The following is a 25,101-nucleotide window of genomic DNA, read 5'->3' as shown; positions in this document are numbered from 1 at the left end:
ACTGTGCGAAAAATGGTAAGTGTGGGGAAAGGGAGACAACAGAAGTGGAATCGAAGTTTTAAAAAATCAGCGTTTTAAAAATTGTATTTTTGAATAAGACTGAAAATAAACTCCACTACTCACTACACACAGTCCCATCCTTTTTACAGATCTAGTGGTTAGCACTCGTGCTCACTCGGAACTGACCACGAGAGCTACAATCATCAGGGGCGTAGCTGATTTTCTCAGTTACTACAAATAGATTCCTGGATACTATTTTAAAAACAAGCCACAAAACCTTTATTCCTTATTATTTCCAACTCAACATTCTTAATAACCTTGTCATTTGTAATTTCGCGACAAATAACCACGCTAAATAAACAAACAAAGAATCACCATATACAGGGTGTCCCCAAAAAATATGTATAACGTTGCTGAAGTATGTCATGATTGTTTGTATATTTACGTACATATTTTGGGGCAGTTATGAAGTCTAAAGAATCGACCATTCTCAGCTAATTTCTGCTGACACACAGGTGCATTTCGTAACACTTTCCTTGTTACGAAAGAGTTATATCGGGTTGAAATCCATGTCAGCTCTCATAAAGGCTTATACCTTTCATTTGAGACACGTGTGACTCTTATCCTGTAACCTCTTCATTCTTCAATGAAACCATTTAACAAAGGATTTTCTTTTGGAAATATACCAAATAAGAACGCACGGCACGGGGCTGCTTGATATTCTACTCGTAAAATTCTGAGTGGAGTGGTTTGTCGTATTTTCGCTACGATAAGAACCCAAACATGCATTGAAATATTCTGGTCACCGAACGCACTATCTCTCATATAACATTACGTATACCACATAAACAAGAAATGGTACTCTATCTTGATTTGTCTCTCTGTTGTTGTTCTCCGACGCGGACCACCGTGATATCTTCACGTAATTTCCTCTCAACTACGAAAATTAACGCAAGACACGAGCCATTCGTTATAACTATCAGAATGACGGCTGCCAGATCAAACTCGAGGACACCGTGTGAAATGCCTAGTCAATATCTAATTTAAATTTAAATAAACAATACGATAATTAAATAGGAATGACCAAGTCTCCATAACAGCGAAGCTATGGTAACCCTCCCCCCTTAAGAGACGCCTAATTGCATCTGATATCAAGACATAAATTAAAATTAAATTATTTGGTTATTCCGTCAAATCACAATGTACTTAAAATAAGATAATTAAATAATTAAAATATCATTCTTTGTTCCATATCGATTTACAATTGTATTATTATCGATTATTCGATATGGAACAAAGAATGATATTTTAATTATTTAATTATCTTATTTTAAATATATTGTGATTTAACGGAATAACCAAATAATTTAATTTTAATTTAATAAATCATAATATGACGGAACTACACTATTTTATCAAGACATAAGTAAAATGCAGAATCTCTCTTGGTTGGTGACCATTTGCTGTTAAGGAATTTGGGCCTTATGGAACAGTATTTATCACTGTGTGTGTTTACTACTTAAATTTCTCCCGTCATTCTCCACGGGCAGTTAACTAGTGCTTTCTGTTATTCAGTAAGCAATAGATTTGGATACTGGCTAACTCCTAAAAAAGTACCACTGTTGCTGGTACATCACACTTCATATACAAAATTCCCCAAAAATGTTAATGTAGGCAGTATTTGTGTGTGTATATACGTATTTATGGGCACTCTTTGTATATTTTGGTTCGCATCTAAATATCATACGCTTTTACGTGGTTCTTCAGTCAATACAATGATTAATGACTGAAATGTTGATCTATGAAAATCTTCTTACTTACAAAACAAAATAAATAAGTAATTATTAAACAATGATAAAATTGTATTTTGATGCATTACACTACGGAAATTTGGCAATTTTCCAGTTTGGTTCGAAGGTCCCAGTTGCCTCTACTGAGATAAATACTGAAACTGAGAAGTGCGTGATATATGGGAGCATATGCCCTAAGTACAGTACTGTCAGCAAACTTGTAGACTGTAAGCAACTCTTGAGCTACAAGCCATTCGATAGCCCGTACATGCTACACGGCACTACAACCCAGAAGACAGAAATCTTCATCGCCCTGATGACGGAGGCAGTATGACCTCTGAAACGTTGGTTAGCATCGACCAGACTACACAGCGCAACAACCCAGAAGACAGAAATCTTCATACTCATCGCCCTGATGATGGAGGCAGTATGACCTCTGAAACGCTGGTTAACATCGACCAGACTACACGGCGCAACAACCCAGAAGACAGAAATCTTCATACTCATCGCCCTGATGAAGGAGGCAGTATGACCTCTGAAACGTTGGTTAACATCGACCAGACTACACAGCGCAACAACCCAGAAGACAGAAATCTTCATATTCGCCGCTGTGAAAACCTCAAATCATACAGAGGATGTGAAAGAGTCTGCGAAACAAAGTCTCAATAAAGCAGACACTGACCAAATTAGGTGAAACTGGTTTTAAACATGTCACTGGAAGTCTAATCTTCTTGGTCTCTTTGCAACTGCCTGTGATCGATAGAACCAACATGGCCGTCTGTAAGTAAACTTGCGGGATGTGAGCGACACTAGCGCCATTTTCATTAAGGTCTCAAATTTCGTGTGACGATAGACCTTTGGAAAGTATCAAATGTTCATTGCTTTTATTTTAATGAAAATAGCGGGCCTGGCGGCTGAAAGAACTATTTCTCTGCTCGGATGATTGACACACGCAACTCTAAATTGAGATTTGAAATTTTAATTACGGCACCTTACAAAGACATTTGGGCTCGTAGGTTATTTTTTTCTCCTAGTATATTTTGCTTTCATAAGGAAAGGATTATGAGATAATCATGTTGTCTGTGGGTGTATTCTTTTATACTTTTAAAACAGCTGACCATATTTTCATGATGGTTTGAATACCTTGTCATCGCCGGTCGCGCCCAGCGTAAGCCACGATCAGCTGGCTAACAACGCATTTTATCTGATCTGTTCTTCACAACTCTTCGGTCCTCACAGATATATCACTCGATTAATCACTACCGCTCCAATATCTTCAATTATAATACGTATAATACCGTCCTTGATTATGCCTTCTTGCTCATAATAGAGTTGTTCCAGCGAAAACTGTGTGTGAAAACTGACGAACAAGGAATAAGCCAAGATACCATACGTCATTCTTGGCTCATATATGACCAGTAGTTGGTGCTGACGGAGTAAACAGTCGAAACTTCATATTTGAAAGGTCCCAGGTTCAACCTAGCAGAAATAACTGTTATCCTAAAGGTACAATTTGGCTGCACGCGACAGAGACAAGCGACCGAGACAGAGCGACAGAGTTACGAGACCGAGACTGGTCGCTTCCTGTCTGCTCTCTGTACAATCTTATGAAGTACAATTACGAGCGCGAGACAAAGACAGGCGACAGAGACAAAGCACAGGAGACCGCTCTCGGACCAGTAGTGTCTCGCGACGGGTTCAGGCAGCACGTGTGTTGTTGAGTAAAATAATGTTAGAAATTAAATTTACTGGTGACCAAGATGAGCAATTGGTAGAATTAGTAGCAGAAAATGATAAATGATTCTTTATTAACAGATAGAAAGATCCTTCTTCACGTCTGGTTTTGAATATTGAACTCATAGGTTTTCTTTGTTTCTTTCGCAACAAATAACACAGCAACACATCATCTTCTTATTCTTCGAGTAACCTTTTTAGAAGCATTTTTGTACTCATTTTTCACAGAATATGTTCACGTATGTCTCAACAAAACAAAGAAAACAAACTTTGCCGCATGTCTCGGTCGTCACCTCAAAAGTCTGTGGCGACAAGCTGCGATGTGTCCGTCTCCCGTCTCTGTCGCCTGCCTCGGTCGCTTGTCTCTGTCGCGTGCAGCAAAATTGTACCTTTAGGTTTCTCTTGGCTTTCCTCAGTTCGCCAGGTACATACCAGAATAATACCGTAAATTATACCACGACAGTTTCCTTCTATATCATTTCCAATTCATTATTCGTTAATCATCCCATCATTCTATTCCATATAGTCTGAGTTACTGACAGCGTAAGCCGTATTGTCCGGTCAAAGATACTCGCTCACCTTCAGTATTTACGCATCCATTAAACGTGTTTGATACAGTGACTCCTTCGGAAGAAATATCCCAAAAAATCTGTACAGCCAGTCTTTTCATAAATCTGGATGCCTTCTCAAAATAATGTTTGCCCACCCCTGCTTTACTCTGTAGTTTTATGTCAAAGGTAGGAGGTTACACTGAACCAGAGACAAAGAATGTTGGAACTCCGTTCATATTCAGCAATTGTCTTAATTGTCTTTCAGCCCACTAGGATTTATAATGTTCTTGAAGTGAAAAATCAACATCCTACAGCACGCTCCTGGAATGACAGGATTTTCCTTTGTCTGTAGGCTACACAAGCTAGTTCAATGTACGTCACGCGTAGCGAGATTTATGACAGCTACTGCTGTGTTGGAGAAGACTTACTTGAAGGATCTGTTTATACCACAAATTTACCTCATTGCTCATTCTCTAACATGAATCTTACAAACTGTCGTGATGCCCGAAGGGCATCGTCTTGCTTAGTACGTTCTTGCAGGCAGCGAAATAGTTCTTCGAATTCTTTTATACAGTCTTTGTATCACCTTCGGCTATACCCAGCCCTGCACAATGTTGTTTCAAAATTGATGAACGCTTCTTGAACCTTAAGTCTATTTTCATGTCTGTTGTTTTCAGTTTCCCAAATCCCTCAAAAAGTGTGGTTTTGACAATCGCGGATTTCAAGTACCGTGGATTTCTGTTAATTGGGACACATCGGGACTAGAACACTTTAGCCCAGTTAAGCTGCTGCCAGATTAATCGATGGCCTAATTAACCAGAATCTACTGTATATCAGCGGTTGGTCAGTTATACCAACTTTTGCCAAATGCAGAATTTGGTTTTATTTAACTGCGTCTGTGTATACAAATTGGGAATATTTTCTTCGCCTAGAGATCACATTTGCATGAGGAGGGACTGAAGTGGCGTCCCTTTTGTTCCAATGAGGCCAACCTCAAGAGTTTCTTCGACACTGCACCTCCTACGGCTGACGAGGGGTCTGTACTTATTACTGTGAGCGGGATTCGAACCGATAACCCCAATGTTCGAGTAACAACTTTACAAAATCCGATGCTCCGCCGCGGGAATTAGACTTCATTCTCAAAATGTCATTACTGTGAATAAACGATTAGCGTGGGAAATTAGGGACGACTATTCATATAAATCACAAGAATCAGCTCGTGTGTACATACGCAAACTTCAGATATTTTAAGTCACATTCATATAACTAACGCAGATTTCTAAAAGTAAATATGTGTATGTTATACTTATCTCTCAGTACTTAATAATTTCTACCATACGCAAATATACGTGTAGACTGGCAGATGTTCCTTTCTGTGAGTCGTAAAAAAAGTCCAGTTCCTGTGTTTGTTTAAATTTTACTTTTCCCCCGACTTATGCGACGAAACTTAACGAGACCATAATGGATATTGGAATGTTTATCCTGGTGAGCTGTGGAGGGACAGAATGGAACTGCTGACACATGCAGTCAAGACTTGCTTAGGATTCAACCCGTGGCGTGGTTCTAAGCGTTGAAGATGATCAAAGTAATGTTAGGATCAGACCAAAAGATTCTGTAGATTCTCTTGTTCATGAGGTCTCTCTCATCGAATCCCTAAGCGAAATATTTTGGCTAGATTTTTCAGTCCTGCAATGCGAGCACTTTCCCTTCTTGAAATACACAACACTATAAAACGAGGGGGACTATGGAGAAACACAGATTAACAAAAATTTAAACCTAGATATGTTGCTGTTTGCAGACGATCAAATAATAAGAGATAAAATTAAAGACGAATAACAACATTGAACGCAATAAATATTTTTTTATATAACCGTCTCAAAACTTGACTTGATACTTTCTGTTGGAAAATAGAAAGTATCAAGTACCCCCGGGGGTACGTGAAATATATATATATATATTATTTTATGATAAACACTGAATAAACAGTAATGTAATTTATTTAATTTATTTTAGATGTAGATTATATACTATGTATAATTTGAATTATACACCAACAACTTTGGGGGTACAAAGTTGAAGAGATTTTATATCTGGGGGTACGCGAAGACTTCTTAGGGGGTACGTGAAATTTAAATATATATATATATTATTTTATGATAAACACTGAATAAACAGTAATGTAATTTATTTAATTTATTTTAGATGTAGATTATATACTACGCATAACTTGAATTATATACCAACAACTTTGGGGGTACAAAGTTGAAGAGATTTTATATCTGGGGGTACGCGAAGACTTCTTAGGGGGTACGTGAAATTTAAAAAAAAAAATATATATATATTATTTTTATGATAAACACTGAATAAACAGTAATGTAATTTATTTAATTTATTTTAGATGTAGATTATATACTATGTATAACTTGAATTATACACCAACAAATTTAGGGGTACAAAGTTGAAGAGAAATTATATCTGGGGGTACGCGAACAAAAAAAAATTGAATACCACTGTTCTAGAGAGATGAGAGCGTATGAGGAACAATATTTTCATAAATGACAAAGCACTAGAATCTGCAAAAGTGATATTTTGGACTATGTACGGCCTTCGTCTATACTTCAATAAAATTTCAACGTTTCAGAAGGTGCATCTTCCAGCGTCTTCAGGTTAAAGATGAAGGATTGAAATTCTATCTGTTGTAATTTTATTGAAATTTAGACGATGGACAATAAAACCACTGATTGTGTACCAATGGCGATCAAATGCTATAGGTAAATTCTACTACACTACTCAAAATGTGCCGTGCCTCCAGTTTGACCTGACTTTTCAGCAAACCTCACAGGAAAGAAAATTCTTTGGACGTTGTCGACCGAACATATTTGCAAGTACGCCGTGGTCCAGAAAATATTTGAAAAAATAAACATTTTCTGCGATTTAACCTCACAAAATGCGAGCGCTCTCTGCATGTTCGGGGAGCTTCAACGCGCAGAAACAGCTAATTCTGTCTGTTCTCGCCTATTGCCCATCCATAAGCATCCTACGTATCACCATCCGAAGAATAACCTTTAAATCAATTAAATCAATGACAGTGAGTTTGTATGGCAACACATGAACGTGGGAAAAGTTATGAACGACGCGTTAATGAATGTCGAGAAGCCACTTTGATCTTCATATTTTATATTGTCCTGGTTTGCTCCTCGATCGTGAAAGTGGCGCCTGCCCAATCTGGAGTGATTCTGACAGGATTCCTCCTCGAAGGCTGTGCACTTTTCTTTCTTTCACGAAGTTTTATAACATCGTGGCTCAGACGTCGTAACCATGTCGAATTAAAAGACTGTATCCATTTTAACTGGTTGATAAATTATTTAACAACATCGCATAATGCAGTACAGTCATATTGCTGTTTCGTACTTCAGAAGTCCTTGGTACGAGACTCGGCTGGAACACCGGATACGTTTCTCAGTTTTTTTCAGTTCTTCCTTGCGAAAAATGGGATTTATCTCACTGTCGGATTTTCTACACGGCGCTACAACCCAGAAGACAGCCATCTTCCTTTGTTTTCGTATTTCCCAAACGCTTAGGACTGGGCAACTATACAGGAATATATACAACCTCTTCAATGAATAATGTAAGTTATATTATTTATTTATTTAACAGCGTTCTATGAATCGATGAGTCATTTAACTTCCTTTACATTAGCGACTCACAAAAGACACGGTGTTATTTAGAGATATTGCATAAACCTTGGTAATTTAAAAATGATATAATTACCGCAAATTATGATAAAATTAGCATAGTACTGTCCAGAACTGGTCTGGAGAGACTGAAGTAAGCCTCGCTTAGAGAAGCTACTTTATGATGAACTTTGACCAGCGCAAACATAAGAAAACATAATGACATAGTAACTACACATAAACAAAGTTACGATCGGATGCATATGTTATTCGAATAAGGGAAAGACGATAGGCATTTTGGAATTCTGGTGGGAAATCGCTTGGGGGGGGGGAGCTGTATGGAAGACAGGTCCAATATACATCAGGTGTATTAAAATGCATCTTATGTTTATTGCTTGGCTTAGCATTGGGTTTATCTGGTTATTAAATATTGAATGGTAAATGATAAAATCGACATAGCAGTTCATAAGACGTGCAGCGTATACCAAAGTGATTCAGTGAATCTTGATATGGAAAACACGATACGAAAGCTGTTTTTTCTGCACAGTCCCAGTTGAAACCAGGGCGCTGGGATGATATTTTATGTACTCCTGTCCACAGAAGTCAATATCCTTTTAACTTATGTTTCCATATCTCTGCCAGATTTAGCCTCTCATATGTTGCTTCAGTGCTCAAAAAAAAAAAAAAAGTATTTCCGAGGCCACAAATGTAAAACTGACCACGATGTGAAAATAGCGACTGGCAAAATAGGACACTGGCTTTTATGGACACGGCTTATAAAAAAATCATCGTGGCCTGTCTCCATGGAGACTGGAGGATACCCGCACAATGACACTGTATAATCCACAGCAAAGACTCATTAAATCGCTTCTAGATAATTATATGTCTCGTAAAATTACTCTCTGACAGCAATTGGTAGAAAGATGAAAGATGGGTTGTTCCCCTTTTCATTTTACAAAGAGCGCTACTATACTTATGAGAACAAGTGCAACATTGACGATGGGAGGGGCCGAAGGGGGGTGGGGGGGGTAATTGTAGTATATAATGTGCACATAAAATGAAAGGGCATGCGATAAGAGTACCGAAGTGTCCAGTTCGGGCAATTTGCCAGCATTTCTTAGATAAGTATGAGAGATGTTTGTTGCAAGAGTTTCATTCTTTCTTACTTAAAGTAAAACAAAAACACTGATATCTTAGTGCTGAGTCTCGTTGAAACACGCGCACTCTGAAAGACACAGAAACTTCTGATGGACTGGAAAAATTGAGTGTTTTAAATAGGTTGTGATACGGATTGTCGTAATAAATTATAGAAGAATTGATGCTGCACGTATTTCTGCTGATAATAACAAACAGATTACAAAATCAAACAAAAAATAGAGGCAGAATGCCAACTGAGAATACAGTTGGCGTCATCTAGTCATTTAAACTAGATGCAGGGTGCAGGAAGAGTGCAATCGAGGAAATTGGATACAAAAAGACTTTTGTGTAGAAGAAACGATCAATTCAAATTCTGAACGTCGAAACGGGCTTCAGAACACCCAATTTCTGAGAAAGAGAAATATCTTTGAATGCATGTCTAGCGAATGAAGTACAACAGACTCCCGATTATCCGAGGGCGGATTAAGTCTGACTGGTTTAAATGAAAATTAAACATTAATTTAGAAAATCCGTTGTACAAGAACGTTTAAAAACCTTGAAATAAATACAATGACATTATTTGACGTATTAACATAAATCAATAACATAAAATCAAATCAATAAAATGTTGCAATCTTTTTTGAAATAGTATATACTGTATTAAATTTTTATATAAAATCCTTCCTGTTATTAGTAAATCTTTAAAAATTTAAGTAGTGTATGTCTGTAAACAAACTTACGTATTTGTTTCATTTCTGCGGATTATCCGGGGTTTCGATTATCCAGGAAAATATTTCCCAAACAACCCGGATAATCGGGAGCCTATTTTACTAAAATAAGTCCCCAAGGAAAGTACTAACATACTAGCAACACAAACCGAACGTTCCACAGCCACAAGACACAACCCCTAGGAAGCTACGTCTAATCCACAACTTATTCGGCATGAGAATCTTGCAAACTGAAATTAAAATGGCGGTAGATACACAACGTAGCATATTTATCGAAGACAGGCTCAATGTTTATTACCTTTCACCCACTAAAGGAAGGCTTCTATGATCAGGGTTGTTTAGTCACCGTCCTGATGATGGAAGCAGTAAGCACCTATGAGACGTTGGCCAGTTTCTACAAATCTATATCGCGCACCATCCCAAAAGACATTCTTTAGGTATTTTTCTGCGAAGTACTGAAAGCAGCTTCTGATTTTATTTCCGGCCCTGAAGAGCGTTCAACAAGTTTATAATAATAATGCGGTCTTCCGGGTTGTGACACCGCGGAATCTTGCAGGCGATCATCATCGTTTAGGAGAAATCTCACAAGTTTAGAAACGCCACATTCAAACATTACGAGCATTAAGCTAACTTACAGTTATTACCTATAAATAGTAGATCTAAACTTCAAAATGCCCTCAGTAACGTCCGCGTTATAAAGTAGCCGATACAAGTATCGTCAGAATTTATCAGCTTTTCCCGGTCTCGTAAATCGTACACTTTTACATCCTTCAATTTCAGAATCATGGGAGAAATTCAGCCGTGTGCCTCGAGATGGTCTGTGAGGTGATCTCTGCTCTAACCACCGGACTATACGCGGACAATAACATACTCGCAGAACAAACCATATTGTCGACGACGCAGGATTGAACTGGTAGACTTATTTTCCTCGTAAGGCAAATCCTAATACGAGCGTCTATAAAGTATAAATTTAGTTTAAGCATGAAGACTGCTGTCTTCTGGGTTGTTGCCTCCAACATCAGGGCTGAAACTTCTGTAAACTTCTACCAGACTACACGGCTCAACAACCCAGAACACAGCAATTTTCAGACTACTTTATTTTAGTATATATTTATTTATTATTTCAGTCTATACACAAACTTAATTTTAATTTTTAAATGTTGTTGTTAAAATTAAAATTAAAATTTAGCGCTTTTCATCGTTAAAGATGAAAATAACAATAAAAAACCTGAGGATGATGCAATAGCATCGAAACATGTCGTAAAATAATAAGCGCTGAAATGTAACATCGTAATAACGATGAAAAGCGCTAAATTTTAATTTTAACAACAACATTTAAAAATTAAAATTAAGTTTGTGTATAGACTGAAATAATAAATAAATATATACTGAATTTCAACACAAACATGACGCATCTAAACTACAAATACTTTATTTTAGTGTACCCAGTTGTCCCTAAAAAGCATTCTGTGTTTTAATATTTGATGGTTTGTTATTGGTATGGGTTCATTAAATGTTGTTATTACTATTTAGGAATTGTTATTTTATTAATCTCAAAGTAAACACTCAATACGTGCTACCTGCTATATCCCACCACTAAACTCAGTGTCTGCAGAACACTGATATAAGTTAGACTATAAAGAAACCCCCTCATCCGAAAAACTGGCATAAGGCGGCACTTGCCGGAAGATAAATCCAATCTGTTTGATACTCATACGCCTTTATATGTTGCAATCAGAACAGTTCAGGCAGCCAAATTTAAACTTTATATAAACTCTGAGATAAGACCACGAGAAATTTTCTTGGAGGTTGAGTCGTGTAGTCTGGTAGAAGTTTATCAATTTGTAGCTTAAGTGCGTCATGTTTGTGTTGAAACCAATTATATATTTATTATTCCAGTCTATACACAAACGTGTTTAAAATGTTGTTGTTAAAATTTATATAACACTATAACATCTGTAGTATAAAATATTACAATAAGTTATATTATATTATGTTATGTTATGTTACAGACATGCAGAGCATTATGAAGACAGAAATATCTACAAATATACCTATAAATCAATAAATGCATTGCATCGAAATATATAATAGTTTTAAAATGATAAAAATAACGATATAAAGCCTGAAGATGATGTCATAAAACATCGAAACATGTAGTACAATTAATAATAAGCGCCATAATAAATGTAATATCATACTACGATAAAAGCGCCATAATATAACATAATATAACTTATTGTAATATTTTATACTACAGATGTTATAGTGTTATATAAATTTTAACAACAACATTTTAAACACGTTTGTGTATAGACTGGAATAATAAATATATAATAAGTTTATCAATGTTTCACAGGTTCTTCCTACCTCCATCAACAGGGTCCTCATCACCTCTCTGATGATGGAAGGGGGGGGACAGTAAGCACCTCTGAAACGTCAGTTTACTTCTAGGAGACTACACGACGTAGTATCCCACAAGGCTGTAATATTCGGAGCGGGAAATGTTATTTAAGTGGATGCGTGATAATTATCAGCTGTTCTTAGCTGAAACGACGTCCATCATAACAATCATTAACATATCATTGAAGTGGATCTCGGGTTTCTTATCTTCAGGGAGTTATAAAAAGACACACTTCATCTTGCGAGAGGTCTGTGAACCCGTTCGTTCTGCCATAGCTCGATTACTCCGTCGTACAAACACTTTTTACAACCAGCCGATTCGTGACAGCGCTTCGCGAAACAGGATGACTTATTTACTCTGCCCATAATATGGGTCTGCAATACTTTAAAATCGTTCTGATCATGTCAGTGTACGAAATGGTTTGGTTCCTCAATTTCAAGCTAATACTTTAAAATCGCATTAACCACCGACTTTTAACATTCAGTAACGTTGCATTTTGTTCAAAGAGTGTGTTTAAGGGTTTCATATGATTCTCGAAATAGACCGACTATTTCCCTAAACAGAATTAACCAATTTATTAAAAGTATATATTAAAATTAGCCGTCAATCACAATATAATATGATTAAAAGATTAAAATATCATTTTACGTTCCCTATCGAGTACTCGATTTACATGTGGAACATACACGACATGTTTCGGCTGTATATAGCCATCATCAGGTGTTATGTATATAAACTATTCACTGAATTACTGATTTTTTACTGATTTATTAATGATTTTTAGTTTTCATTTTTTCTTATGATGTTCTTGTTCAGTGAATAGTTTATATACATAACACCTGATGATGGCTATATACAGCCGAAACATGTCGTGTATGTTCCACATGTAAATCGAGTACTCGATAGGGAACGTAAAATGATATTTTAATCTTTTAATCATATTATATTGTGATTGACGGCTAATTTTAATATATATTTTTAATACTATTTAAATCACAATATGACGCATCTACAATATCTTAACCAATTTATATCTGTAATGAAGACCTGCATTTTGTTTGAGGTATGAAATAAATGTAATGTCTATCACTACAGTCCACTTCTCCCTTCATTCACGTGTTTATTTAACGACGCTTTCGGTAACTCAGATTATACCGCGTCGAATGAGTAGATGATTAGTAAATAATGAATTGGAAATGACATAGAAGGAAGGGGTATTACCCCACGAAAATCCTGTCAGAATAGCCGGTATTCGAGCCTAGATTTGAACCCGGGAAATCCCGAACGCGAGGGAGAACCACTCGACAAGTACATTCGGTTGTCTCTCTTCCAGTCTTCGAAGTCTTAAATTGTATTTTTAATGATTTCCACTACGCAGAACGATAATGTAGCAGCACAGACGAAGACCTTTCCACAGTCAAATCTTAAATGTTATAGGCAGCGACGGTTAATGTCAGAATTATAGCCTTCAGCTCATAAAATATTTACTTCATCATTATATTACGAGTTTTATATCCCAAGAAATGTTATAAATGGTATATCACGGTGGGAATGTTCATTAAGATACGGCGTGGTGTTCAAGGCCACGGTTATTCCGGTCGTCGGTTCCAATCCCGCCTACGATATAAACTTATGCGTATTTTTCATCAGCCGACAGTTGTCGATCTATTCATCGCGACACATCTGTACCCGTCTCTGCAATAAAAAAACTTTCATCTGAAGAATCCGAAGAACACAGGAGAATTACGCGGAATATCGATGTTAATAACCAATAATTATAGCATCAGCAACGTTTCAATTTATAATATAAATTATTATTATAGACGAAGAACCGCCAATATCCCAACTTTAGCCCTGAAGGTGGAGACAGTATATTTATCCGAAATGTTAACATCCACCTACGAGTCCACACGACGTCACAACCCAAAAGAACATCGACATATTCACCGCCGTGAGAACCTAAAATCTCCAAGGAGCTGGAACCGAATGTCCATTATCGTATTCACATGAGCCCACAAACTGGACCCCATCCGACTAATATTTTGTGTGCATTTTCATCTCCTCGCGCTTTCAATATGCCCCTCCCATCTTGCCACGGAAAATGTTACCTTTTAAAATTCCCAGGATTGAGCGTTCCACGGAAATCCAGGAAAAAACGGATTATCGTGCAATGTGAGCTCAGTATCACGTCATACAAGGTACAAGGGGGGGGGGGGGGTCCTAGACCTCGGCTCCAGATGAATTCTTCGGTTCTTTGCCCATATTCATACGAATACCGTTAGAATAAATAAAATAAGAACACAGATACGAATCATTAATAACTGTATGGTCTGACTGGACTATAGTAGACGCGTACTGTGTGAGAAACAATTTCATTACGATCCAATCCAACTCTTCTGACTGAATCTAATGCCAATTCTAGAGCGAATTAAGGGTCTTACATTCTTATGGTAATTTAAACCGAAGTTTCGTTCAGATATGTGAACACAGACTCAATTCGAATCCAAACGCTTGAAAACTAAAAGTTTCTCGGAAAGATGCAAATAGGATTTCTAACTCCTATGAAGTTATGTCATTTTTATATTAGAGCGAGTTTATTTTTTTACACAAAGTCGGGGTTTATTTCGAAACAAACTTCAATCCAATGTAAACAGGCTTAATAGTTTTAGAACTAATATAAAAGCAGATAGGAGTAAGAACAGATTTATTACTAGTGTACAGTGTTATTAGAATATGTATATATTTTACTTGTACGATGATTTTACTAAATAAAACAATGAATAATATATTATCTGCTTACCAAAACACTAAGTTATAAGGGTTTTAAAGACTCCAGTATTGGACAACTACTGGTTTAAACCCGAAGCTCGTCTAAATAACATTAAAGAACTCGGTCCGTACCGCATAGAAAACACAACACTTCACCATTGCAGAAACCAAGTGGTCAGTCGTGTCTAAGGAAATGATGGCTGTTTAATCTGAGAATCAAACTAAGCCCATAAATACAGCCTGTGGGCAAAAATGCGGAATTGTGAATTATTAAAGGAGGTGGAACACAACGTCGCCATTGGGCTTTTAAAGGTCAAGGAGCTGAATCCTACGTCAGAGGAGTGTTCCGGGTGAACAGACAGAACACTGAAATTATTTTCGTTCTAACACTGCACGCCGAATGGTTTTTCTCTGGTCTTTTAACAGCTTCTTGCTGTCATAGTGACAGGCTGAATCCGTACAAATTGCTACACGCTTTTCTCATTCTAGTTCATTTCTCGTTATGAATCAAAAAAACAAAAAAAAAAAACAGAATGTTCTGACGATGAGTAAGGAAACGGAAGGAAATGCACTTTTAGTCATTTGTCAAGACAGCAAGAACATATAACGGGAGCAACAAATAGTCTAGTAGACAGACAGCCAATATTTTATATCATTTTGTTTTATAGTCGTGCATTTTTCGGACCTACAACGGAGTTAAGAGAACACTTTAGTTATAAGAACAATGCGAAGTCATACTGATAAGGTGTGACCGAGTATAATAATCAATTCATTAAAGTACTGACCAACTGAAATAGTGACTAGCTACGGGCTGGACGACCGGGGTTCGATCCCCGACGGGGGCAGAGGATTTTTCCTCTAGCCTCTGCGTCCAGACCGGCTCTGGGGCCCACCCAGCCTCCTCTATAATTGGTACCGGGTTCCTTTCCCGGGGGTAAAGCCGGCCGGGGCGTGATGCTGACCACTCACCCCCATCTAGTGCCGAGGTCAAGGAAGAGAGGAGCTATACCTCCACTCCCCCCAAGCGCCTACATGGCGTATAGTGGGACAAACTTTACTTTACTTTTACTGACCAACTGAAATTCATGATTTTAAATAAACATTAATTATGCCAAGGTTAGTAAAGTAGTCATTAAATTATACAAAATTCGTTGAGGCCTCAAACCTCCTGTCTCAAGCTGAGCTCGCTGGAGGGCAGACAACAGCTACGGTGAGTTAATCGTACCAGTTCAAGGCCAAGTACATAGCCGGTGGTTGCCGCACATGGATACGTCGATGGACCAGTCTACAGGCAAGAGAGCACGCTGTCAAGAAGCGAATCCAGCTAAAACGTCCGCCACTTTTCGCGACAGGAGTTTGGCAAAATGTCTTTGCAGAGGCAATGATCCGCATTTTTAAAATACTTTTATTGTTTTATTTTTACTTAGAACCAGATGCTTAAAAATTCTTCCATATGCAGGAGATTCTTCACTTCCTAACTACCAGTTCTTTGGAAACCTAAGATGCCCTTCACATTGTGTTAACTTCCACTCCTTACATTCCTGCAACTTTAGTTACGCGACTGCGGTTCGGAAGTTTACCCAGTAGAGGAATTTCCTGAAATTGGTAACGGAATTAGCTAGTGTCTGTCCTGATTTGGATCTGAGAACTCGGGAGGGGTTGATGTCAAAACCTTTTACGGCGCACTAAAGAGCTGACACGAGACAAGTCTTAAATTGCTTGTCTTAAAAGAGCTGTCTCTCGTTACATAATAACATTTTAGTAAAGACTCACATTCATCGAAAGCAGATTTATGGCGTGAAGATGAACAGAATGACATTACGAAGGCAACAGAATCTCTCACACAGTAATCAATGCGCCTGAGAAAGCAAGCACGAGACGAAAAACCCAGCACTTTTCATACAATTATAAGTAGATATTCATCTTTAAAGAGTTGACCGAATCCAGCTGAAAAATTAACTCCAGCTGTCTATATTATTTAAATTGATTTCAGTCAAAAATTTGCTAAAATTATCCGTGACGGAAATCTATGGTCTTCACTGTTTACAGAAATTTATTATTTATTTTATTTAGTGTTCTGTGTGACGACAGGTCCATATGAACAGGATCCTTCCATCCTTTTCTCGGACTGGGACCTGTTCATATACGTTCTTGGCAGATGATCCAGAAGTGGTTTGCCATTGCCTTCTTCTATGTGTGAATGGAGTAATTGTTGGGATGCCACGGAGGAAAACTCCGTGTTTCCTAGACCACGGCCTTGCCCAACACAAGTTATAAATTCGGGCACCGCTGGGAATCGAACCCGAGACCCCAGGATTACAAGGCCAGCGTTCTAACTGCTAGACCACCGTTTACAGAAATTGTATAAAACTAAACTGGCCTGGTCATTTTTGAGTTTCCGTGATGACTGTTGTTAATATTGGCTTATTAATAATTCATATGCAGCCGAATGCTGAGAAGATGCATTTGTTGCTGCGGGAGACTCAAAGAAACAAACTCTGATATTGTAATTATCTTTTATACAATTCATCTTGTCAACGCGCATGCTAACGAAAAACGATTAAGCTGAGCGCCGTGATGGTGAGGCAACTTCTCTGCCAGTACTGCGTGACAGGTAGTCTGAACCCGGAACATTAGGCGTCCGATATATATCGATCTTTCTTTACCGTCATCCACTCGAATATTTCTCAAAGTTTTTTATCTTCAAAGAGTGCTGTGTGCAACACTAAATAGTAAAATATAATTCTCGGGCAATATGTGTAAATACGTATTTATGTGTGTAAATTAAGTAACCACAATCAGGACACTGTTTATGTCTAAATGTCACCTCGGGGCATTGAACGAGAGCGGTGAGTTCCACGCTCCAGAACCGTTCGGATTGCGAAGTGGGAACAAATTTTAATTCCGTTTTATGGATTTCAACTTCGGATGTCCAGATCTTCACTGCCTAAGCCACGAGTGTAATGGTTCACTCTCTACGTATTCCAGAGTCTAAGACATCTCAAACAAAACACATACTTCATTATACATAATGTTAATGGTAATTTTGCTGAATTATAATTACAGGGTAAAACCGAATTATTGAATTCATTGCCGGCAAAAAATATGTAACGAACAAATATTTTACGTTGTCCCAATTCAATCTGTCCCGCACATGATATAAATCTATTTTACAACTCGCAGGCGAAATAATTTTTAAATTTTGAATTAAAATAATTGCGGATATTACGATGGACTAAGAATAAATCAGTCCTTGGAAATGTAGCTTTCAGTGCGTCGGTTACTGTGCGTGTTCACTTCAATTACTAGTCTGTCTCTTATCAGAGGGAGAGCTTATTATTCTGAGTGCACCGGTCGTTATCAACTAATGTACCGCGTTGTGCTAGTGTCTAAGTCGCTCTTTACGTCGAGATTCGAACAAGGATCTTGAAATAAAAGTTGCATATTTATCGAAAACCTGCGCCAAATTTTTGTGCACTATTGTGGTGTTCGAGCTGATTCCATATCAGAAATTCGCACAGCCTTCACGTGGTATCGCACAATGAAATTAATATAAAATACACAGATGAGGTATTATCTATGCAACGGATTGATTTCCATATCACGTTTCAGTTCTCGATGTTTCGAAAGTTATTGGAAAAAGGAATAGAGGTTCACTGAACATTTACTATACCTTAGTAGGCCGAATTATTTCCAACAACTTGCATAGTAATATTTCATTTACATAGTCTGTCTTGTCCCATACATCATGTTAACACAGCTAAGAAAATGGTTGACTTACTGACAGAGTGACTCCAGAATAGCAGGAAATGTAAATAAACTCCCCTTCCTGTGTTACTCGTGAGACGTTCTCAGCACTAACTGCCAGTGGTCACGTGGTACTGTGCGCGCGTTCAGTATTTCTTAGTCTGTGTTAATCCTGCCTTCATATGACTAATGTTTCAAAGCAACTGTTTCCTTCGTTTAAGCAATGAACTAGAATATATATCCTTGTAAATGTTTCTGTATATAGTGCATAAAAAACAGATTTTGAAACACATACTTTGGAAACTGCTAATTAGAGGTTGAAAGTCTTGTTCTGTGATGTCACGGTGAACCTCACAACTGATACCGTGGATATCCGACATTGGTCGTATAGTACCCATGGCAGATACGAGAAATGACTAACAAATTTTGGTTTGAAGGAAGGGTGGATGTAGATGTGACGATAATATTACGATGGATCTTAAAGAACAACAAAAATTTTCATACCAGTAACTTCACAGTTTATTGTTTTTTAAGACTAAATAACATAAACCTGATGTTTACCACATGTAGTCAAAACGTGCCATAAATTAGATGAATTTAAGAGCACTTTTCAGGATTACTTCATGTAGTCCAAGTATGATGTGAATTAGATTTATTTTACATAAAACTATCAATAACTATTATAAAGTTAATTATATGAACATTTTTGTTGTTTGCTGACTGAAAGGGTAACCAGTAAATTCAGAATAAATTTGACTACCCAAAAAAATATTTAAGCTAATTATAGAAATGTAGTATTGTTTGAGGTCAATATGAATAGATGTTACTGACTTTCTGACACAATCCTGAATTTGTGTGAAGTCCTCATAAGTCTTTTAGAGAATTTCTGACAGTTAAAATAATTTATATTATTATTTTCAAAGCATTCTGATATCAAATGAAAGGAACACCAATTAACTTTCCACACATGATCTCTGTTGTGGCAGAATGAAGTGGGTGACAGCAATGGTGGTTGGGCTGGTGCTGGTAGCACTAGCCATGGCTGAAGGTGAGATTTGGGAGGAGGATGACCACGAGGTACTGATCCGTAGCGAGAGGGGAGCTAAGAACAGAGGTGAGTTATCACTGCAAGGGACTTATGTTGTACACACAACTGAAGAGCACAGTTCAAAAACTTCAGTGTACTAAATTCTGCTTTTGGAGTTGCTATTTTTCATACCCGATATCTGTAAGTGGTTGCATCTAACAGAGGAATTGGCAGCCCCATAATACAGGCTGTAGATTTACTTTTCCGATAAAATGAAGGTTAAATTTCATTTATTTAATTTTGAGGACCAAGACTTCTTCACATGTAAAATGGAAGGCATGAGGAAGTTTGTACAAAGTATATTGGACTGTTTACCGCAGTAAAACATTCCAAGTCTGACTCTTCATTAGTATCAATATAAAATTTATTCACCATTCAAGAACAGCTCTCACTAAATATAACCAGATTGATCTCCTCTAAATGTTGGGTGAAAGTCCAACATCTGTTGCAAACACTGCAAAAACAGAAACAAATCAAAATTCAAAAACATATCAGAAATGGTTCAGTGATTTGTACACTGCGTGTTTCTTTGAGAATAAATGTGATGTAAAAGGAAACTCTTGTCCAACTTTTTCTAAGAATCTTAAACAGCATTTCTGTAAACATCCCAAACTCACTGTTGTGATGACAAGTCACAATAAAAATAAAGACATTATTTTTTTTAATTTACAAGATGTTGCAGAAAAACACGTTAGTCTAAGAAAATAATTAAACATATTCAATTGAAATAAATGCTACAAAAGAACATAACAGATAAGAATAAATGAAGATATTTAAATACAGACCTATTAGTATCATCTATAGGAAGCAAGATGGCGGTGATGGTGATAATTTGAATATTAATGAAAATGATGAGGACTACAATTGTAACATTGAGCATAACAATGGTTTCTTTTATGACACACTAGAGAAACGCGCTCCTTCCGGAGCGCTGTCCCTATCTGATATTCTACTTCTTTACGTCGTAGTGAAGCTCGTCTCCTTCGGCCTTGTTGTGGAACACAACAATGCCGAGTAAACAAATATAAGATGACATTGTTGATGACGTAATTTATTGACGACGACGACAAATCACAAATTTTTATAGTAAGAAGATACAGCAGCTCAGATAACAATGAATGACAGGATGGTTAGTTAATAAATATTTGAAAGGATATTGAAGGAAGTAGTTGTGGCCCAATTTGAGGCACTATCCCATCACTTGCCTGGAAGAACCAAAGAAATCCACAAAAAATCTCAGCCAGAATAGAAAATATGCTGACCATGATTTGAGCCCAGGACCTCCATAATATGAAGCTGGCATGCTAATTACTAAACCACAACATTCAGCGACAGTAACGAAGACTATAATGATGAACAGAACAGTGATTATGAGAATGATGAAGCTGATACCAGTAGAAGTGAACAGTTTGTAGCAAGCATTACTTTTTCCTCCAAAAATTAAGCATAAAACTAAAGATGAAATTGTTAGTTCATAATGAAGGAAGCAAGTGTTCCAGCCTCAGAACCATTGAATGGTTGTTTCAAGACCTCTTATGAGTTCTCTAGCATAATGCTAATGCACTTTTGTACAGGAAAAGCAACAGCTAATAGCTGCCCCTTTATATAACTACTTGCATACTTCTTAAGATGTACTACCAAGTACACTTTGCATTTGTAAGTTGCTTTTCATTTCATATACAAGTATTCCTCTGATAGTACCTTTGTACATAAAGCACTTTGCCCATTATTAACTCAGTCTACTTGGAAGGCTTGGTACTTGCACAACAGAAGTACAGAGCGTGAATTGAGCTAACCAGTTACCACGCAAAAGAACTGTATTTAATTCCCAGAGAAAGTTCACGTATCCCCCGCAGTATTCCGTATGCAAGAAAGATGCAGACAGTGGGGTAAGAAGAAGAAAAAGAAATTTTTCGCAAACAGTTTCTGTAAAAGAGAACCTGAGCCTAACTGCAAACATATTTTAAAGTTTATGACAAATGTGAAAGCTTCTTATTTCAAAATCCCAAACATAATGTTAGTGAATACCTAAAGAAATATTTTTCTAAATGATGTCGATGTAGTAAAAGTAGCACTAAATATTACTTCCATATTTCAATTTTTCCTACCCTCATTCTAGCAGCAATTACAAAAATTTGGATAAATGCTGAATTTTTTGCAATGGTGCGTTGGTTGAAAAGAGAAACATAATAGCATTTATTCCAAGAATTCAGTGAAAGGAGAACACAAAGAGTTTTCTAATGAAAGGTAAAATATAAGCTGAAGAGGATTTCAGAAAATGTTTTCCACATCAATATTTGGCAGATGACCTTTTTAAAAATGTTTTTATGTGGAACCACATTTAGTCTACATCTGTACATTTTAAAATTAGTATTCAAGTCTACAGTCAATCACTGTCTGTTTAGGCCATAGCTCATGCAAGAAATTCCTTCCATTCTTGTATGTGTAATGTGCATTATTTTAACTTAGTCTCTTTAATCCTAAGATATAATTTGGTATTTTTTCTGTGACATTACTGACCATGTTTGTTACCATTTCAGACCCTTGTCGCTATGTGAAAGGATCATGGTCAGACTGTGATCCCAAGACAAATACAAGGTCTCGGATTCTCACTCTGAAGAAAGGGGATCAGAACGCCTGTGAGCAGACTAAAACTATCCAGAAGAAGTGCAAGAAAGGTAATGTTCCTATACTTATCTGTAATTGCTTCTCTCCTTCTGAATGTCTCTGTTTCAGCCTTATTTTGGGCATGTTTCTTACAAACAGATTATCTAAGACCTACTCGCATATGTTAATGACACATAAGTGAAGGATGTGTTATTGAGATCAAGAGATTGATGGCATATGAATGGTTGCAAGGACTCTATACACATGGCCACACCAAGAAAATGGACTATATTACTTATAACATAGTCTTTTAGCCTTCGTATGTTAAAAATTTACTTTTGAGCTCATTCATATGAACATCAACAAAATGTATCACTCATATGGGAATCTGTTTATGTTCATAATGTAACCCTAGACATACATCATCTATACACATTAAATGTAATTGTGATCCACTTGTGCGAGTGGCTGAGCAGGTCACATTGCATGGTATGCTGATGAAAAGCAACTGTTACTGCTACTTAGTGTTGGCTGCTATCACACATCCCAGGTGCATGGCTAAGTGATCCATGATATGCATGCACACAAAGCTTTACCTACTTTCTTCACAATTTTAATATTGTAAGTTGGCACAGGCATCCTTATGATACAGTGATGAAAAATGAAAATGAAGACCCTTTAATATGGCCAATTAATAGTCATGTGACAAAGTTAAGTGTGGACCTGCTCTGTGATCATATTACACACATAATTTGAAAACTGGGCAATTAAGAATGGCAGCATAGTTACTCTGAAACACCAACATATTATATCTTTTAAAGAGTAATTACTGATGCAACAGTATTATAATAGGACATATGTTAAATTATAATGAACTTTTCAAGTCTGTATCTCCTGAGACTGTCCTTGATTACTGACAGAACAGTAGGAGAAAGAAGATGGAAAAATTCTGATGCGCATTAACATTAACACAGGCGTGATCCCAAATGCCAATATAAAACATCAGGACTGTACATGATTAACCATTAAAAATAATGAAGTCTTTCTGAGTTAATAAGTACTGTAGATATCCATATCAAATGCTCTTCAGTCAATAAGAGTATAATAAACAGTTAATGGAAATTCAGAATAATGATCATGAAAAGTAATTCCTTGCAAATTCTTTAATCATTACGCAATGAGAACTTTAAAATTGTTAATGGTGTTCCAGCCTACCCAGTCCCCAAATTAGCATCAAGTTGTGATAATAGCATAAGACATACATTCACTATACTCCTCTATGCCTTGCAATCATAATCTATAACATTAAATTTCACACTTGATAAATAGTATAACCAATTAAATTTCCATCCATTCCACCATATATAAAGCCACTGACAGGTTAATTTGAACGTTCCTAATTGCCAGAGGGGTTTAAGTTAACAGACATTTATAGGGAGATGATATGAAATGGCAATCATTGTGGCTGTTTGCCTGGAATTTGTTCCTGGCAGATAGAATCTTTGTTCATGCTTTCGTCACTCACAGCTCACCCAGCTGTTGCTCTACTGCCATTAACAAGAAAATTACCCTCTTCCCTATTAGCTCTGTGCTACAGCAGCCTTGCTTTGCATTGCCGTAGCAGCACAAGACAGTTGGTAGGCCAACACATAAAATGCTCTAGTACATGTGGAACTAGAAACTCATTTGGGAGAAACTTCTCAAGATAGACTAGCACACTCCTCATAAACAAACTACCTGTTAATAGGAAAATTGGCCTGTAATTTTGAAGATGAACACAAGATTATGTTACAAGATTTTAGTCATGTTCCTTGAAGGACAATGGAAAGAAGTTGTCAGCTGTATTAACGAAGTATTATAGCATGTTCCTTGTTCATGAATAACAGAAGAAAAGGTGTTAGAAGTAGGTTAAAGTCTGCTTTGGGTAATTATATCTTGTTTCGAAAAGGCAAAATCTTGGTGTCAGATATTACGTTAAATTCCTATAAGATTAAGTAAAACTGAGTCATTATTCTTTAACCATCCAGTCATTTGACACTATATATACAGTCTGAGCTACTGACATCATCATTAAATAAACCAGAAACAAATAACTTATCAATAAAACATTTGGATTTAATAAATACTTTCCATAAAACTGTGAAGTTGCCAAATACTGTATCTAGTAAAATGTCAAGAACTTTGTTCTTTTCCAAATAAAGTAGATAAATAACCCAAACATGTATAAAACAGTTGAGAAACAGTTGCGCTTTCTGAGTGTGGTCCAGAGATCTCATGAAAATTGTGATATTTCATTTTGCCCATACACACTTTTAAAAAGACATGATGAAAATCTGTTTGTGATATATCTGCTACAGTATATTCATTAAAATAACCCACATTCATAAAATATTTAGTGCCTCTCTCATGTAAGTGTTTGCTATGGTAAGTATGTGCTCCTTCTAAAAAATACAAACAGTTATAATCCTATTCATTATTTAAATGCAATTAATTCTGATACATTGAGCTTGGCAGGAGGTATTTAATCTTCCTATATTGTGTACTGTTTTAGGCATGGTAAAGCGTTACCTTAAATTTCTTGTCATGCATAAATTTATACAACACAAAACTGCCTTAGAAATTAATGTAATCCTAAGATGGATTTCCAAATGTTCTGGCTTTATTACAAAATATCAGCAGTCATAATATGGAATTTGTCTTCTTTATATTCTGTCCACCTTCTTTCTCTTAATTATTCTTCTATCCAAGAATGTTTGAGGTTCCATTCATCACTCTAATGTTGTTAATTTGATAAGTTGTTTTTTGCTAAAATATATTTGGGGAATTAACACATTAAGACAACCACTTAGACCCACTTTCATAGTCATAAAGAT

The 25,101-nt window shown here is 36.7% G+C and overlaps 3 protein-coding genes across 3 annotated transcripts in view; 2 read left to right on the top strand and 1 right to left on the bottom strand.

Moving 5' to 3' along the window:
* The window catches only part of PAN3 (Poly(A) specific ribonuclease subunit PAN3), a 55,741-nt gene extending 37,117 nt beyond the window's left edge, over nt 1–18,624 (bottom strand). Inside the window, exon 1 of the mRNA XM_087346712.1 lies at nt 18,569–18,624. The gene's annotated coding sequence lies outside the window, so the exon portion shown is untranslated. The remainder of the gene's footprint in view (nt 1–18,568) is intronic.
* Fuca (alpha-L-fucosidase) overlaps nt 1–25,101 on the top strand; it is a 46,546-nt gene that overhangs the window by 7,487 nt on the left and 13,958 nt on the right. The window lies entirely within an intron of this gene.
* Nucleotides 1–25,101, top strand: part of LOC110827436 (uncharacterized) — a 37,435-nt gene that overhangs the window by 7,492 nt on the left and 4,842 nt on the right. Inside the window, exons 2-3 of the mRNA XM_087346730.1 lie at nt 19,521–19,648; nt 22,162–22,299. Of these exons, the coding sequence (XP_087202856.1) occupies nt 19,522–19,648; nt 22,162–22,299 (265 nt within the window). The 5' untranslated portion in view covers nt 19,521. The remainder of the gene's footprint in view (nt 1–19,520; nt 19,649–22,161; nt 22,300–25,101) is intronic.

This window comes from Zootermopsis nevadensis, unplaced genomic scaffold, assembly GCF_977971745.1.
Source record: "Zootermopsis nevadensis isolate Lab colony 2312 unplaced genomic scaffold, Znev_1.0 Znev_ptg000010l, whole genome shotgun sequence".
NCBI lineage: Eukaryota > Metazoa > Arthropoda > Insecta > Blattodea > Termopsidae > Zootermopsis > Zootermopsis nevadensis.
This window is presented reverse-complemented; position numbering and strand designations above follow the sequence as displayed.